Below are 19,324 nucleotides of genomic sequence, written 5' to 3'. Positions count from 1 at the left end.
AAGAACACAAGAACACACTTCTGCTTACACACTGATGAGAGAATATCGTGCTGTTGCACTGACTGATACAGCTCAATGCTTCTTCGTTGGAGGAGCTGCTGTTATGTAGCTTTATTGCCTTCCCTTATCAGCCACCTGTGTTGCTTTGAGAGTGGCTCGCCACCTCCATATAACCCCAGGGCTCTTCCCCCAGCCCTCTCTTCCAATGACTACCCTCTCCCTCTCCTCCAGGCATATTATCCCTATATATATGCATTCTGGAAGCTACCCCTACTCCCCAAATTTCTTCTTTCTTTCCCCTCTTCCCTATTTCCTGTTCCTTATATTCTTAGCAGCCTGTGTGACCCTGCATCACAATCTGTTTCCCCTTCTAATCCCGACATTGCTAATTTCTTACAAGCCTCCATCCCCAAAGCCTTTCCCTGTAGCTCCATTTCAGCCTTCAGACGGCAGCTTCATTGATTTTCCCTTTGCCAATAGCTACATCGAAGCTTCTGAAAATGAGCTTCTTTATTTCAATGGACTTCTTAAAATTTAGTGTTGTGAATCCTGTAGGTCTTACTTAGTCCCTTCTATTTTCATCAAGACCTCTCCCAGGACTGATATGCTCTTACTCTCACTCTCTTACCAGTGGGGACCTACCTTCATGCTTCTATGCACTTTAAAAATTCCCAAATCCAAAGTTGCGTTATTTGTTGAGGCTCATTTTATTAGCCCCAAAATGTTTATTTGTTTTATACAACAAATATGACAGGAAGCCTGCAATGATGATTTGCAGATCCTCTCTCACTACCTGAAGGTAGAAGAAGCGTAGTTCCATTACAGCTGCTTTTGAGAGACTCCGCCTGACTCACCTGATGATGGTTCCCAGGGTGCAGGTATTAAAGGGGAGAGTTCAATGACTGGCTGTTAATACTGTTTCTGCTCTTAAGAGGAAAAAAAGTAGATTACAATCCCAATTTTCTTCCCTGTCGATGCCTAAGAGAACATCTGAAAACTGCTTGGGAACTGAAACGAGGATTTTCCAGCATTAGAGACTGTGGGAAAGGATTATTCTCAGTGAAGTCACTTTAAATCCTGTTTCATTTTAAAAGCTCCTACTTCTATTCTTCGTTTTTATTTCTGTTTCAAAGGCCTTTGCTTGTGCTCTCCCTTGGGGTCAAGCACATATCCCCTGAGAAATCTGGGGGTGGAAAGACAAGAAAATTTCAGGAAATCTCTTCCTTAGATTGTATTTATCATTGTTGAGCTCAAGTATTTCTCCAGAGAGAAGAAAATTAAGCATTTGGAAATATGTTCTTTTTCTGCCACTGTTTATATTGCAGTTAAAAGCTTTTAATCCATGCCTACTGGAACAGTGACCAACTGGCATCTTCTCAAGAGAAGAGACACATCAGAAAGGGTGCTTCACTCTGCAACTGCCACTACTTTTACATGGCAGTAAATACACATCGAGCTTCTCAGAAAACACATGAGTCCTAAGCACTATTTTTTTTATGCTTTGTAATTTATTCATAACCAGGTTGTCTTCACTTATTTGTTTGGCTCTTTCTGACTGACTTCCGGAGAAATGCCATTTTTAATTTCACTTGCTTGGATAAGCTTTGAACCAAGTTCTTGTCCATGTTACTAAATATTTAGACCATTCTGAAACTTCTATGGCGAAGTGCAAGAAATGTTTTTAGACAAAGTCCTTTCAATTCTACATTGTCTTGGATGGAGGCCAGATACATACATTTTCTTCTGAGGTGTATCTTCGGTGGATTCTCCAGAGCTTGAGAGCCCTTCCTTTTAAAGATTTATAATCCCTAATAAAAGATTCAGTCACTTTAAGAGACTGTCCAGCCATTCTCTGGCGCTTCTTTGAAGCAAAGTAAGATTGCATATGTGCAATATAACATCATCTAAAGCCTGGGACAATCTGCATTGTAGTGAAAACATTGAAGGAGATACTTAAGGGCTCAAAGAAAGGAAAAATACCATCAAGAACACAAGATCTATTATGCAGTTCATACTAAAGGAAGGTCTGTTTATACCTATACACACCGTTCTACAAGTATGTTTCCATAATAGATTCAGGAAGCTAACACTACAAACAAAAAAAAAAGAAGTTACAGCTTACCTGCCCAAGCATCTACAAGAAACGATATCATAAACAGGAATTTCCTCTGTTCCTGAAATTAATGGGTTTTCTATTCATTTGATGGATTTTTCAAACAAAAATGTCCCTGTTCTGTTTCTTTCTCTGCCTTGTTCTTTTCATTCTACTTCTTATTCACACAACATAAAACTATCACATGAAACAGTCACACAGATTTCTGTATTTAGCTGGAACAAGTATAAAGTGATCACAGTTTATTTGTTCAGCTCACCACTACTAATGGGATTCTTTGATTTTCTGGTTTTTTGTACTCTCCACTAGCAATATTACTTACTGCTTAATACAAGTTGCAAACTCCCAATTAAATGGTTGCATATCATTAATCATCTATACACAGATCTATTTTGTCAGCACATGCCAAGCAGTGTGTTTGAATGGATGTGATGCCACCAATGACTTCAAGCTGATGCATACCATGCATATGAATCAAAACGCAGAACTTAACCCAAAGGATTGTGGAGAGGCAGCAGGCCAGTTCAACTTGGACTTTGCTTTCCATTATAAACCTGACTCTGATTCCCATCCAAAATCTTCAAAGAACATCCTCTGTGCTTCAAACTTTTCATGCTTGGCCATTTGGGAATATCTTCTACAGACAACCAGAAATACCTATCAGATTCCAGGGAACTTTGAAAAGATGCCAGAAGAGGCTGTTTAAAAAGCAGTGATTTTCTTGCCTCTTCTTCCCTTTTGAAGATAGCCTTAAAACACATTCTCATGATTAATGAGTTTTTTTCACAATATTTTTTTTTTCTGGACTAAAGGGGCAAAATTCAATCTTTTCTTTCTGCCAGCAATCATGTCACCAGTGATGGTCTTTGCCAGTGACCAATCACATCAGTGTGCCTGATGCAACTGCTGTATTAGCTTTTGCTAAGATGGACACCACCGCAGTGGCAAGAAAAAAACTCAGGCAATCCCCCCTACACATTCCTTTCAACCAAGCCCTATTTGGCAGATGTCTTTTGGTAAGCATCCCCACTTGATGGAGCATTTTGAAGAGAGATCATGACTTCTCTCTTTCTGCTTATGTTACTGGATCTAGACCACTGGGTCCACTGTGTAGACTGGAAATACTCAAGAGAGAACTGTTCACCATTTGCCCAGGAGTGACTATAAATCTCTGGACAAATGAGTCAATTGAATGTCTTTCAGTGGTCTCCTCTTCAAAGCTATTTTAAGATAGATTTGGCCACCATTCCTAACAGAAACAGCACGATCAGCTTAAAGATTTTGAGGAGGGTTCTGGTGATAGCTCTTCTCTGGTAAAAGAAATAAAAGTTTATCAGCAAAAAGGAGATTTTGCTAGACATTAGTTCAATTGTTTTAAATTCGTTTCACACATCTGTTGGTAACATGCATTCACAAAACAAACACCTAGTCTGACAAAACACAACAACTAAGAAATCCTACTCTTCTCATTCATTCTTGTAATACTGCATCAAACTTTCAGAGACAACTTCAATTAAGAGTATGCCCAGCACAACTCAGAAGAGCTGAGCTAATCCGTGCTTGCTGAAATGGTCACATAGGAATGGCTCCGTTGTTTGAAGACCATCCAGAACAGACTGTCTCAGGCTCTGCCCCCTTTTTGTAAAATTCACCTTCTTAAGCAACCTTACATGAATGTTGAGAAACAGGAAGACACACCAGCTGTCCTTCCAAGACAATTTTATTGTTCTTATGCCTAGATGAAATATCACAAAGGACAGTCTCTTGTATTAGAGTATTATTTTGATTGTACTTAGACAACAACTCAGCAGGACATGACTGATGACTTTGTGGGATTAAACACATACATGGGCAAGTTCAGACTACAATGGATTGTTGCTAACATGCCTGTGTTTTGGGGGAAGCCACCAGAGTGCTGAAGTCCACCATAAACACTGCCCTACAGGGCATTTCTGGAGGAAATACATGCTTTTGGGCAAATTTATCACTGAACATCCCTCTTGGGAGCACTTAAAACAATCAGCAGTGTTAGGAAGACTTGTTTTCATCTGCCCTTCTCTAAACGAGAAGCTTATTACCCAGAAGCTAGCTATCTGCTGTCTCATACAGCAGTAAAAGGTATGTTATGAGATGAGAACCTACATGAATATAAATTCCAAGTAAAATTGGAAGCTGAGAGAGTTACTTTCACACTAGAGAACTTTACAAAAATGAAGCACTGTATTTTCCAAGTGTTTAAGATCCAGTTCTTACCGGCAGTGAATGAAGTCAGGAACAGGATTATGCTGGCTAAAAGATGCTGCGTCAAGATTCATGCAAATTTCCACATTGTCTCCAGCCATGATTCGTACTGCAGCTTTATTTTCATCCTCAAATGTCTGCCTTTGTAAGGAGGCACACAGCAGCAACATGAAATCATCTAGGAGAAAGCAGTGGTTGCAAGGAAAAATTCAGTCATTAATTTAGGTGTAGGGAGTGGTGGTGATATATTATAATGTATTACCAGATTGTTTTCCCACACTTTGAACCTCCAAGACTGTGCTATTTTCAACGCATTTAACACCAATTTGAAATTTATTAACATATTTAGGGTTTTTACCTGTCATCTTCTATGATTTTTACTGAGAAAGAAATTAGAAAAGGTGAAATAATTCATACTTTTTGATGCTTCATTAAAAATGGGATATGGAAAAAACAGATGCAGAAATTATTAATTCTTTGAATTTTTCTACTACATACAAAGCAACACAGTATTCAGTCTCGCACAGAATATGTCAGCTTGCTACTGAAGAGTAAATAAAAGGCTGGCTTCAAATTACACTGTACAGATGTTTTAAGCAAAGGACACGTAAACACCTCACAACTACGTGCTAAAATACTTACAGACAAGGAAGACAGGGTTTGGTCTCACAATGAAGTCTGGAAAGTATAACCACTTTATGATGTTGGAGTTGAAGTTGGCATTACCACTTCTCCATGGATAGTCTGTATGACAGAAGCACGCAAAAATGCAATCAGTACTTTATAACAATTACTTCATCCTTTTCTTCTGAACACTTATCAATTTTCCAGCACTTTTCTGTAAAAGCAAGCAGCAGTAATTGTCCATAAAGGGTAAGTATCCTTACCTTTACAAGGAGCAGGTGGGATGCCAATGCAAAGGAAGTACTGGAATGTAATGATACATGCCAGAAAACAGCAGTATTTTGGCCAGATCTCTGCAATAGCTTTTCTTCTACGTCGATACAATACAGCAATCAGCCAGAAGGCATGAATCATGGCATAAAAATCCATTCGTTGACCAATTACATTCACTGATAGAAGAAAACAGGTCTGGGAAAGAAGTAAAGAAACATGAGCAACATTTGCAACCTGATGGCTAGTCAATGCAGCAATGATAAACTATTCTGGATACTGACAGAATGCCTGGACACGTGCTGGGCCTGCCTGCGGGAACCCTGTGCAAACCAACATGCTAATACAGTTTCTCTCTCTCCAACAGCAACCTCCCCCACCCCACCCCAACACCCCAGATTTTCGATACTCTTCTATGAGTGTCAACTATGTGAATACAGCACCAAAGCAGGTTGGTTATCAGATTTTCGATACTCTTCTATGAGTGTCAACTATGTGAATACAGCACCAAAGCAGGTTTCCATTATGTGATATCTAAAGATACAGAATGGAAAAAGCGTTGTCACAGTAGCCTATATGTGATATGTTTAATTTTTGCCAAGCAAAGCACATATTACACAGCCATGTATTTTGATAGCACTTACAGATGTGAAAAAGAAGAGGAACTATTAAGAATAACAACAACGGAAGTGTATCTTCATGTGGGAACCAGACAAAAAGAAGAGAGATTTAAACCATACAACTTCTATTGGCTATAGACAAATCCAGTCAATTGCTGTAAAGCAGCTTTAGTTCTCCATTCTTCTAAAGGCTCTGCATCCCAGAGCATTTCTGTTCTCTGGCTCTACTTAAAGTAGTCCCTTCACTCAGTGCCATGAAGCATGTTTTCAAACTTAGTGAATAATTCATAGTGAATCATTTATTCAATGCACTTCACTATTTTGATTTTCTCTCTCCTCAGGTTAGGATGAGGTTAAATTTATTTCCCGAAGGAAATAGCTTGCCGCTTAATTTTAATTTTCAGTCATTCTTAATCCTCAGACTGGCTGTGAACAGTTTACTCTGTTTATCAGTGGTAGTATTTAATAGATAGGTCAAGAGCATCATTATGATTAGATTTGGGGTGCATTAGCCTAGGAATTGCCTTCTACAGATAGCCATAGAAATTTGTGAAAAATCACTGTTTCTACAAACGTTTTTGAAAGTACATTTCATGTGTCTGTGAACAAACAGACGAGGTAAGGGAACAGAGATGAAGCTTTTTTTTTTTTTTTTTTTTGGCGGTACTTGTTCAGCAATAGTTTTTCTTCAAGGCAGGTTCAGTTCTCATGTTTTGCTGCTGGATTGGGTGAAGCAGATAGAAGGAATACATTAGCTGAGCCTAAGCCCCAGCAGTCTGGGCCACTGCTGCTGGCAAACAGACAAGCAGATCTTCTACTAAATAAGACACCTACCAGATGTTTAGGAATCATCATAGATCTTCAGAAAAATCCCTTCAATCCTTTGCACCTGCCTCTCCTAATTTTCTGTGTGTTTCTTGTCTACTGAAAAGTTCTTTGGAGAAAAAACTGTCTTACACTAGTGGCACAAAGCAGCAACAAGCTTCGCTGGAGCTCTTGCTCCTGCAGATTGCTAACAGCTACAGTAACAGGTATAAAAAAGAAGGATGCATTTGTGCAGCCAGAGGCAAAAGAAGTTAGAAATGTTTAAATGGAGACAATGGCCTGCTAGCCCCTGCTTTCTTCTGCTCCTGCAGCCCCTGGTTCCCCCTGTGTGCATGAGAGGGTATGCCTCAGTTCTGTCCCTTGTCCCATCTGTTATCCCTTTTGTTGAGTTTGTTGAGCAAGACATACAAAGAAAGGTAAGAGGAAAACCACTACTAGCACATAAATAGCAACTGTGGCAAGGTCTAACATGAGTGATGACTAAGAAGCATCATGCTGTCAAAGGTAATTCAAGCTAGTATTCAAAAATAACACAATAAAAAGGTTTGGAATGATAGTCTAAATTAATATATAGTGATTTACCTCCAAACCAAACTTGTAGAAGAAATAGTTTATGAAATACTTGACACAGTTTACCAGTCCATCATCCAGATGTGCTCTTGTAATATCATGGAAAATGGTCTTAGTCACAGGTGTGGTAAGGTTATTTCGACATCTGTAGTACTCTTGATGACGGTAAATTGTAACTTCAAAAGCCAGAATAGCCAGCATCAGTAAGTTATTCTATGGGAGACACAATCAAAAGAATATTAAACAAAAATCAAAACCACAAGAAGCTATAAAATCTTCTGATAAGCACAAACCCATGAATACTCAAATGGATGTTACCACTGAGCACTTCTGCACTCCAGGATGCACTGGCACCTATTTCCAGCTATTATCACTGAAACAAAGTAAAGTTCCTAGGACTTCTTAGATTTTGATGAAACATACTGACATGCAGAAGATACATTTAAAGACATTTAAAAAATACTATAATGAACACTAGTTGTGGAAAGGAAGGGGAGGGAAAATGCATCGACCCATCCACGTGCCCTAGCTTCATAGCTTCTCTTGAGATATCATGCTTTGCTTTGCCAGCTATTATCACTGAAACAAAGTAAAGTTCCTAGGACTTCTTAGATTTTGATGAAACATACTGACATGCAGAAGATACATTTAAAGACATTTAAAAAATACTATAATGAACACTAGTTGTGGAAAGGAAGGGGAGGGAAAATGCATCGACCCATCCACGTGCCCTCTCATGTTTCATAGCTTCTCTTGAGATATCATGTTTTGCTTTGCAGGAGATAGAGGACACAAGCACACAAAAAGCCATCTGCAGGGGTTCAGCTGGCAAGCTGAACTGCAAGGATGCTGGGTAGTGCAAATATATCCTGGATACTCTTTTAAATGAACAGTCTATCTGCCGTCTTCACTCAGGCACAGCTCCTTCCGTCCCAAAGCCAGACTGACTGGGATGCAGTCTTGAGCGGCTCTGAAGTGAGTTTTTTTTCTCTCAGGAGGGAGATCTGCACTCAATGGAAGAGAGGTACTAACCAACTCCAAAAGTTGGTTAAAAAGAACAGCTCAGAGAAAGTCCCTCAAGGAAGCCATAGCTGAAGCTGAAGAGGCAATCTCTAGATCTCTGTTCACTGAGAAATACTTGGGACAACAACGTCCTGAGACAGGTAGCATGGGTTTTTTTTTGTTTGGGTTTTGGGTTTTTTTTGACAAGAAGTTATTTTTGCTTGCTGTCACTGGGCTTCCTATTTTTGTTGGGGAGAGTTTTACATAATCCATCATAGACAGGCTCCTCACTTCAACACTGCAGACATTTTGAATGTCTGTTATTAAAGGGGCATAACAGAAACACCCCAAGACTTGAAGCTTGGGACCTTCAGGTCTAGCACTGAGCTGAATTCCTCTACGTAGAGGAGACATTTTATTTGCTAACTCAATGAAAACCCTTCTAGAATAATTTCTGATCCCAAAGTTTTATCTATTTTATAGCTATAAAGCTCCTAGCATCAAGCCAGACACCACTAGGCAACTTCACTCTCCATGCAGAACTCTTGGGTCAGTAATTGCTCTTCCCCACATATATTCTTCACTGTGGGAGGTGCATGGCTAAGGGAGAGAGAGGCAGAGGCACTACCAGGGCCTGATATGTTGGCTGCCAGAGCTTGGCAGGTCGTCCCTACACAAACAAAGCACACAGAGGTAAGCTCTCAGACAAGAAATGAGGAATAAATCTAGTTAGATCAAAACTTGCTGTTGTTCAGTCAACAAATTTCTGGCAACCTTAAACTGTGTATACAAAACTTCGGAGAATCTTTAAATTAAGAAGAGTCATGCAAGGTTTCCCCTGGGAGTTGGCACATTTTTATTGTAAGTAGGGTTTTTTAATCCAGACAGGAATAATAAAATATTGCTTACAGACATCAACCAAAAACAAGAAGAAAAACAAAAGACATCCACTTACTAGTGTCTGAATGAATTATTCCCTTAACTCATTATATCTCCTAAGCTGTGGCTAAGGAATAAGCACTTAAAAAAATTAACTGCTTATAGCATATACTGTCATTCAAAGCAATTACTCCAATTAGACCCATTATTCCTTTGGTACCTGAAAGCTACGTACCTCAATATCACATTTCTTAGAGTGCTTTTAACAGATGGTAGAGTCAGAAAGCCATACTTCTACATGCAGATTATCTTAATTGGTACTGAATCCCTTCTGGAAATATCATGTGTAACAGATATGGCTTTCTGCTATCTCTTCCCCACTGTATTTCCCTATTCAATGGCTTGCATTACATTTTTTTGTGTGGCAGATGATTTATTTCAAAGACATTGCTAATTTCATCACAAATAAGAAAATATCTCAATACAGATAATTAAAGAAGTTACCCTTAAGTACACAAGCAAGGGATAAGACTTCCTCAATCCAACCCACTCTGCAGGATCAACCGGCCCACTGTAGAGGACTGAGGTTTTAAGTTCTTCCAAATTTACTTTAGTTTCATTCTCTCCTGGCTAAAAAGAAAATGCAACAGTTTATAAAAAATGAGTGTAAGGCTGCTTGGGGAGGGAATGATAATCAACAATAATACATCAGGTGAACTGTAGTTTTCAGTACTTGATATGCTTCCTTTTGCTCTTCTTCATTGAAGAAGGCAGCAGTCCAAGCTTTTTAATATGCACTTGTACTCACCAATGTACAGTTACTGGAAAAAGTGCTGGGATCAATAGATGTGAGCTGGTACAACATTTTGCAGACAATAATCACACATGTCCAAACAGTGCAGATACTTGATGCCAATGGGCGAAACTGAGCATATGGCAAAGCAAGAGCCCAGGCAATTAAAAACACAAAGTTAAACAGAGACACCTGAAAACACAAAAACAGGATGGAAATTACATGGAGTAACAAGAGAACTGAGAAAGTCTGACCTTTTCTGTAATAATTTTAAAAAATCATTCAAAAGAAAGGGACACAGAGAAACTGAGAAAAATACCGAAAAAAAAAAATTTACAACAATATTCACAGTAACACAGACACAAAGTGGTAAGTGGTAAGTGAAGAAGGGAAAACTTAATAGTTGGTTTAGGAAGAACGTTATCTCCTACGTAATATTAATACTATTAGACTCACAAAACTGCATACCCACCCTACAAACAACAGACGTGAAATACAAGGGACCACATATTGGTTCTGCTGCTTTAGTACACATGAAACAAAGAAGAGATGATACAGCTCCATGTGTCTGTGGAACCCACCTTCATCCTCTTGACCTTTTTTCCCCCAAAGATGTGAGAAAAAGGATTTTTTATTTTGCTTTTTAATGAATCTTGTCCTACTACCTTGTTCAAGGAACAGCTATGGCAGGTAAAGAACTCCCACCACCCACACAAAAGACATGGCTAAAGGCGTTGCTCCCTTATTCTTTAGATGTAGTTCCACATTCCTGTTTCTTCAGCACCAGACCCAGTTTAAAGAAATTTTCCTAGATGTTCCTCCCCAATCCTCTTCTACACCCTCCATCCCTGGATGATGCCCACAGCCTGCTTGAGCAGGGGAGGGATTACGTCTCTTCAGTCCAAAGAATCAGACTACAAAACCTTAATATCTGGAGAAAAGGGGAGGGCTGAGAATATCTAGGCAGATAGAATATCACTGTGGAAGAAGATGTCAAGGCAGGTCCCCAGCAACTGACAAGCCCGTCTGGATCCCACAATTTCAGTGAGGTCTGACATGAGGAAGGTTATCTCCCTATGCTTGGGTGTGCCACTGCGTGGCAGATGCTGACAAGCCTCCACCATGGGTAAGATTTTGATAGTGGGTGTTTACTTGCCTCTTTCACTGTGACCCAGATGATGTAAGAGGAAACAATTTTGATGATGTGCAGCTCCAACAGCCACCACACAAAGACTTGCATCTTATGAAAATACTCCAGGAATTTCAAAAACAGCACTGTAAGGCGGTCAATCACCAGATGCCACTTGTTCCTTAAGTCTGCAGAGATGTTCAAGCAGAACCAGTGGGAGGAGAAAAACAAAAGTTCTCTGTAAAAAGGAATGCTCCACTAGACAACAATGAGCTTTCTACTTCTTTTCTTCTAGGCCTTAGAGTAAGACATGAAGGAGGTTAAAGATACGGCTCAGTGGTTAACTAAGACAAAATGGGGTTGAAGCCCACTCACTTTCACTGAAAAGATTCCCCACTTCAAAAGTGGTGGTGGTGGCTTCCCTTGTCAATTCTGCTTTTATTCCTCTCTCGCAGAGCCCTTCATGGGCTCCATTTTCCTCCAGTATGTTTGGACCTAAGCTTAGGGATCCCACCCAGGAAGTAGATCTGAGATGCTCCAGCCCTGGCCCTTACCAGCTCAGAAAGAACAGGATTTTGTTCGATGTTTGGAAGCTATGGACCCAGTCTGTTTTCAGAAAGCACAGACTACTACTATTCAGAAAGCTTTTCAGCCAACCTGGAAGAGATTCATGCACACTAGGAGTAGAATTCTTGTCATATGGGTTTAGACAGCCATACTATAGATGTCTTCATATGCCAGTTATCTACAATGCCTTGCAGACAGCACACCCTCCTAGAGTGTGATTTGTGCCATCCAAGGACAGACGTCTAAAACAGGCAAGGCAAATTGCAGTCCAGTTGAATATTTCTCTCAGTTGAAAAGGGACCTTTAGCAAGTTAAGATCCTGAAGCCGGTTGAACATATCCCTTCACAGACCAAAAAAAGCCATCCTCCCAAATAATACCCAATGAGCAAGCATGTAGCAAAATCTATTACATGTGAGTATATATCATAATACATATGCTGAACAGTGCTCTCTAAGTGCCGTCTTTGCTTGTGGGCTGGCTATAAAACTGTTTCACCAGGCTTATATATATTTGTATAAAGTCTTCACACTGTATTAGGGGTTTCAGAAGCATTTTGGAGATTAGGAAGGATTTTGCATGCTGTGAGAACATTCTTACAGTTCACATCAGAGATGGAAACATTTGCAAGTGACACCAAAACACATCACTATCTAAGCTGTAAAAATGCAAAGGAGTTACCAGCTTCTGTATGTAATTATTTCAACTTATCCGGTTATTTTATATATAAAGGAAACCAAGATGGTTATTCTGTGCATATTTGTGTGACAAACACATGCACACTTGTGTGAAAGAGCAGACTTTTGGAATACCTGACAACCAAATTCCATTTTTTTTCTCTTCTGCCCTTTTTCTCCAACCACAACTTAGAAAATCCTAATAAAAATGCTTAGTGGTGTAAACTCCATGAATACATCATTAAACTCGACAAATTAATCAAGCTATAGAATTTTAATCCTACATGTGTGCTTTTATAGGTGCAATGAGTCTATTTAAGGAAAGTCTTTATCTATAGAATTAGATGTTCTTACTCATTCTTTCATTGCATTTATTTTAATTTGCAGTGTTGCCACCATGCATGGTATATCCAGACAGTGCCAGTTAAGTGAAGCAGGCAGATGAGGTACTGTAGCAAGCTCCATCTAGCATGTCCAGGCACTACATACACAGGGGATAAAATATAGGCCTGACCACATCCATTGAAAAATTGTACATCACTATGTAATAAAGTCTGCACACGTGAACATGTCAAAATAATGTTAAAACTCCAGCCACATGGCTAAATAAAAATGATATAACTCTTTGGAAGAAATAAATGTATGTACAGCTTAAAGATGGATCACACATGGCAAACAGCACCTCGTGCTATTGCCAAGCCCCACTCGCTGCGGTGCAGAGAGGGCTCCAGGGAGAAAGCTGCAGCTCCCCACGTCCCTGCTTGCACGTGTCACTGCACAGGGTAACCTCCAACAGCCGGCCTCTGTCCCCAAGCCCTTCCAGCATGTAGGGATGGCCGGAGTGCAACAAACTCATCACTCATCATAGACTGCATGAGAGCTGGCCAAGAAAGGTTTCCATGGCCCATGAACACCTCTGTGAGGGAAGATGTCCCAGCCAGGAAAGGTAAATAGTTTCAGCTCAGCTTCCCTGGGGCAGCTAAGCCAGACGCGCTGCCATTTTGCCTCGACAAAGACCCTGTCCCTATTTATGTGTCACAGTCCTGTGAATATTGGCATGAGCAACTAAATCTGTGGTGAGGCCATTTCCAGACAATACTGCTTCCTTGGGTGTTAAATGCCCTTCCCTGGTTTTCACTCACGGCTCATATTCCAAACTGAGTTACGGAAAGAATTCATGTTAGGAGTTCATCCTAGCAATATCAAGGATGACAACATCAGCCTTACCCATGTCTGCCCTTAAACATTTTTATGTTCATCTGGCATCAATTACACATTCCATATTCAGAAGTGAAAAATATGACACTAATGTGCACATGAATAATGAAGCAAAGCCATTGGGACTTCTGGAGTGGAGTGCCTTGAAAGCATGCAGTATCAGAGATTAAATATGTATGTGTATTTTCTTTATTATAAAGAGATTTCACTCTAAAGGAGTTCTTAGGATTTGGGGTAACCTATTAATCCAACCCAGACCACCCAGAAGAGTTCCCTCCTGAAGAAAGAGGTGGGCTTTTTTTTTGTTTTCATCCTCTCAGCATCCTACAGAAACAGTATGATTTTTCCCTAGAAGAGACTGTAGCCTGTTGAATAATTGACAAGTAGCCATCTGCTCAGTTCAGGCTCTTTTGGCAAAGACAGTATGTAAAATTAGAAGGAAAACCTGATGATTGAAGTGAGCAGGGATGACCAAGAATGAAACATCTGTTACCACTGTTAACTAAGGCTGAGGAAGGCAAAATTTGCAATCTGCAGAGCTTACCTGTAGTTTCTTCTTCCTCTGATTCATTGTCTTCATCATCATCATCTTCCTTGTCCTCATCTTCCTTTTCTTCTTCTTTTTCTTTTTCGACCCTCCCTTTCCCTCCCTCCCCCTCTGGCTCTTCCATTCTTTTCTCACCAGCCTCTTCCAGCATTTTATCCTCTTCCTTTTCTCTGCTGGCTGTTAAATTCATCATAGTTATGTCAGGCAGGCTTCCATCTTGGTGCACCAGTCTGTTGGTAAATAGTAGCGTGTCAGCAAACTGAGCAGTAATGACATCGTGGTCTTTTTCAAGATGTGTAATTAGAAAAAATAAACCGTTCATGGAAAATGCCTTAGAAGTGTTAATGATTCTGGTATTTTCTCCAAACACACACTGCAAATTGAGTTGGAATGTATTAGTAACTACTTCTCACTCAGATACTACTGGTTAGTTAGTAATGAGTGGTATTGACACTTAAACTTGACATTTTCCCCACTGGAGAAAATGGTCAGAGTTTAAGATGTAGAAGCATGAAATGACATTGTTTAAGAGGAAACATTTCATGACTTCACAGGGGACTTACTCATTTTGGTGGTTTGGTATTTTTTTCTTGAGGCTGCTCAAAGTAATTGGAACAGAAAGAAAAAGGGAGATGAGAACAGAGGGGTTACAGAAGAAGGTCATCGACAAATACATCATGCTACATCACAAGTCATAAAGCATTCTCCTGCTCCATCTGCGAAAGCCTTCTGATGCCAAGAGCATGCCATCATGACATTCACAGGACACTTCTATAAAAAAACATGGAATTGCAGCACAGATGGAAAGGGGGCAACCTATTTACACCAGTGCTAAACATGGTCAATGATGTACCATGCTGTCAGTAATGCAGCTGAATCATCACAAGTATCTGACTGATTACTGTAAATGCATTTCCACCTTCTTCCAATTGAAAGATGCAGCTGGGAAGCCAAGGAATTTGCAAGTTTTCTTCCAGCTATAGGTTTGGGAACAAATGAAAGCAAAAATTCCACGGCTGTGGCTTCAGTATATTTTATCATGTCTGTCTTTGATAGTGTCATTCATTCTCTCTCTCTTTTCTACATCTCACAGAGATTTTTCTAAAATTTCTAACTGTCTCTTACTAAATCTATTAGTAATTTTCAGACTACTAAATCTGGGATACAACTGATTTAACACGGAAATGGTCTTTCTCTATTGCCAATTTTTCTGAGATTTATTCAGCATATATCTTTTCTTTGCTGAGAAAAGAGACATTCTCTTATGGCTTCAGATATTTTCTTTTTTTCCCCCCAGCCATGCTGTTGGGACTCACCTCCCATATTTGCAGAAAACCCACTTTTCCTAATTCCCTGATCCTATGTGTTTTGCCAAGCACAGCACTTTGAATACAACTTCTTGCAATAACGTCTCCCTTTGGCAAGTGCATATCTATATGATCAGGTCACTAAATGTTTAGTTATGCTATTGAAATTACTATACTCAGCTTACTTTCAAGCACCTGTTAGACTGTTCCTTGACTAATGCAAGTAACTTTAATATGCTACAGTACCATCTCAGGGATTTATTTTTCATGATGTGAAATTCTGGCATATTACCATTTAGACAGGAAATTCTGCCAATTTTAACTAGGATTTTTACAGTTCAAGAAACTAAAAATCTAGATTTAACCATCTGATCATTAAAAAACAAGAGCACAGGCTAAGCGGTTAATGAGAAAGTCAAAGAAGCAGAATTATTTTCCAAATACTTGGGAGTTGCAGTTTCTTCAAGATGGAAACTTTGGTGGCTCAAATGAGGGAAAAACTACAGAAATTTGACTAAACAATCCTGGAGTAGAAATACCATACCAATTACCAAAAAGCAGAAAAGGCGGTTTAAAAGTAGAAGTTTAACAAGACAGTCAAGCACCAAATAATCTCACTGAATAAATACATTCATGACAACGGTTACTAAAATCCCTCACTACGGATTGGGCGACGAACCTGAGTGTCCAATAATCTGAAAATTTCTTATACTCAACAATATATTCAGCAGCTTTGCCAACTGAAAATAGGGCTTTTTGTCCGATACACTTTATTTTCATATTTAACATAGTGTCTATACAAAAGGGATATTCAAATTTCCATAAAATGACTATACAGTAATATTCCCTAAAATGACATGATCTAACTTTTTATATCTACCTAAAACTCTAATAAAGTACCAACAGGAGGGTCATGTATAAAGAAGAGAGAATGAATTTTCAGTTCGGTTCAAATGTTATGGAGATCCCCAGTTACCATAAGCCATCAGAGCCTGTTTAAAAGGCAATGCCCCATGAAATGAAAGTATCCATACAATCAGATAGGTTTTGCACAGGTGCAATTGCATTGATTTTAATGAGGTATCTTCCCAACTGACTTTATAATGGAAAAATCTACATTCACACTGGTGTAAATCAAGGACTTACTGACTTACCTCAGTGTAAACTGGACAGAAACACAGTAACCCTATAGGTTTTTGTATGAGAGGACTCATCTTTCTCTTATTCATATAACTCCCATTTGTATCCAACAGATCCAGAAGATGATGGGATTATAAAGATGGGTACATGCAACATATATATGTGATAAAGCCTCCGGATGAGCTTAGTTTTCAGTATGTCGGCGCTTAGTTCTATTGACCTCAGTAGGCTTCGGCACAGGACCATGTGCTCAGGAGATCCAAGGCTAGATAAAAAGCCCTGCCCACTATTCAGAAAGTTAGTCTACTTGGAATCTTTCTTCCCAGACCTCCTCACTTATTGCTAGGATTGTTGTTCCTCTTTTTTAAGAGTTTTTTTCCACTGCAAGATCACATGATATCATGTAATAGACAACACTGAGGTATTAGGATATAAAAACTGCACTAGTTTAGAATATCTAAGTACAGGCTTCACAGCTAGTTAAATGTAACTTTAGGTTGGAAGTCACATACTGGTGGGAAATGATCCAAAATAAGGTATTGTGTCTGACACTTAGGAAGAGAAATAACTAAATAATAATGCAGACAAAAAGCCTTGAAGGTACAGCCACTAATGGTTTTAACTGAGAGCATTTCTCACCCTCAAATTTATTAAACAGAGTATCGCTAATGAGAAGTATACTAGTAGATCTAGTTTTATGCATCAAAGCAATTTCAGAGGTACTAAAATCAGGCATGTGCCCCAGGTCTTTGCTGGACTAGGACTTTCATCTATTTGTAATTTGCTAGAGCAGAAAATTAATTAATAACAACTTACTGGATGCATTATGAAGAATCTTTTGCCTTTGATAATTTTTTAAAATCAGTTTATGAATTGCTTGAAACTTTCTGTCCCAAAACAATTTCTCAAGTGTCTGTCATGCACAGCCTTAATAACATAAAGCTTTCTGCTCTGCAGGACATTAGTGACCCATCTCCTGAATATTCGGCATGCAAGATTCAAACCAAGCACACAGCACGATACCTCTATTGGCAGGACCCTGAATGCTTTCCCTGCCCTTGCAGGGGGTTTTGCTCCCTGCATCCCAGGCCAGCTGGCTGATACGTGTTGGGGTCTGTGCAAGCCAGGAAGCCTCAGCGCAGGGGGTCCCTCTCCTTACTTTGGGAGCTGCTTTCACGCGGAGGCTCTTGCCCCTGCATTGCGGCTGCATGGCAGCTGTGCCTGTGCCTGCTCCCGTGCCTCCCTGACCCTAAGCCTGACACACGGACTGACTCCCTGCCTTCATCTCCGATCTGGCTCATCTCTATGGACTTGCTGGGAGCTCCCCAGGCTGCGGCTGACCCTTGTTACCATCTCCGGACCTGATCCTCACCCTCAGTTGCTAGTTCCCATTCCTGACTCCCCGTGGGAGAGAGCCCAGCCTTGCCTCCTGGCCGTGCCCCTCGGCTCCCGGTTTGCCTGCCCTTGCCGAGCCGCCTGTCCTCGCCACTCCCTGACACGTGGGCTTCCTACAGACCAGATTTCCAGCTCTATCACTATGTGATGACATTTGAAGAAGGGGCGTGAACATGACACATAGATTAACTTCTTCTTAGAGCAGGTTGTCACAAATATCTAAACAAGGGATTTTCTCGGCTTTTCTGTTTATATTCAGTAGCGACAACAAACTCAGAAGTCCTTCTATTCTCGGAGCTGATTAAACAAAAGCCCATATTTACTCCAGTCAAATATTTTAAAAGAAATCTACTTTATGGAACTGTTTTCAAGATGCCATTTGTAAAGGGATGACGAGGATGGCAATATGGGCTTTTGTAGTTTGGATACTGCAGCACCCAACTCAGGCTATGAATTAACACCCTTAGCATGCAGTGGTTTCAGTGTACTGCATGTTCCATTTCTGTCTCTGAATCGGGAAGTCTCAGTCTGTACAAACTCATAATACATACCGCACATTAAATTGACCTGGTCCTCAAATTCGCTTTCTCAGGTGCTTGTGAGGAAGACAGGGATGTGTGTCTGTGTCTGTGTGTATGTGTGCACATGCAAGCATGCATCTTTCCATGCACAAACAAAGGGTAGATAAACGAGCCTCCTCAAACAAGTCTGTTGTCTGCAGCCAATTACAGATAGCACCAATTATTCCTGTATTGAGGCATGGGCAAAGTTTAAGAGAAGAATTCCCAGCTGGGAGATGAACTCACAACGTATGCATATGCAGGAGAGCTGTATTAACTGCTTCACCAACTTTAGGAGACTACAATACCTGAACAACATTCTCTCCCTGCTTACTTCACAGTACTGTGCAGCAAGAACATACTTTGTTTTAAGGCAATTAAGAATATTTGTTTTAAAGGAAGGGAAGAATTGAAGTACCCACCTATTAATTATTAGATAAACACGGCCATTGACTTTGGCATGGCTATGAGGTGGGAGATGGAAGCACAAGAATGGATAAGATGAAAATGGGAAATGAATTAGAGAGAGAAAAGAAAAGGAAAAGATTAAATAGGAATGAATGCACTTTCCTGTCTACCAAGAGAGACACATTGTCATAACAAAGCACAATCTGAAAGCTTAACATACACCATGCAGTGAAAAGTCTAGGAAGCTTATAAATGCAGTACTTTGACGCTTAGACTGTATGCAACTTCAGTTAGAACTGCAGGTTCTTTTCATAGACCCCAAAATGTGATAACAGCCTCTACTGCTTTATTTCAAGTAAGCCACAGAATATTCTGCATATTTTTAAAAATGGCTACTTTGCTTATTTTTTCATTTAAAGGTGATTATAATAGAGCATCAT

The 19,324-nt window shown here is 39.9% G+C and overlaps 1 protein-coding gene across 1 annotated transcript in view; it reads right to left on the bottom strand.

The window, feature by feature from the left end:
• PIEZO2 (piezo-type mechanosensitive ion channel component 2) overlaps positions 1–19,324 on the bottom strand; it is a gene marked incomplete at its 5' end in the record, with an annotated part of 99,503 nt that overhangs the window by 62,135 nt on the left and 18,044 nt on the right. The window contains 8 exons of the mRNA XM_009588243.1: positions 4,367–4,532; positions 4,997–5,098; positions 5,242–5,446; positions 7,276–7,476; positions 9,649–9,774; positions 9,953–10,129; positions 11,094–11,254; positions 14,072–14,304. Of these exons, the coding sequence (XP_009586538.1) occupies positions 4,367–4,532; positions 4,997–5,098; positions 5,242–5,446; positions 7,276–7,476; positions 9,649–9,774; positions 9,953–10,129; positions 11,094–11,254; positions 14,072–14,304 (1,371 nt within the window). The remainder of the gene's footprint in view (positions 1–4,366; positions 4,533–4,996; positions 5,099–5,241; positions 5,447–7,275; positions 7,477–9,648; positions 9,775–9,952; positions 10,130–11,093; positions 11,255–14,071; positions 14,305–19,324) is intronic.

The sequence above is a fragment of the Fulmarus glacialis genome, unplaced genomic scaffold (assembly GCF_000690835.1).
Source record: "Fulmarus glacialis isolate BGI_N327 unplaced genomic scaffold, ASM69083v1 scaffold4302, whole genome shotgun sequence".
Classification (NCBI taxonomy): Eukaryota; Metazoa; Chordata; class Aves; order Procellariiformes; family Procellariidae; genus Fulmarus; species Fulmarus glacialis.
The sequence above is the reverse complement of the archived record's forward strand: the minus strand, read 5'-3'. Positions and strand labels throughout refer to the sequence as shown.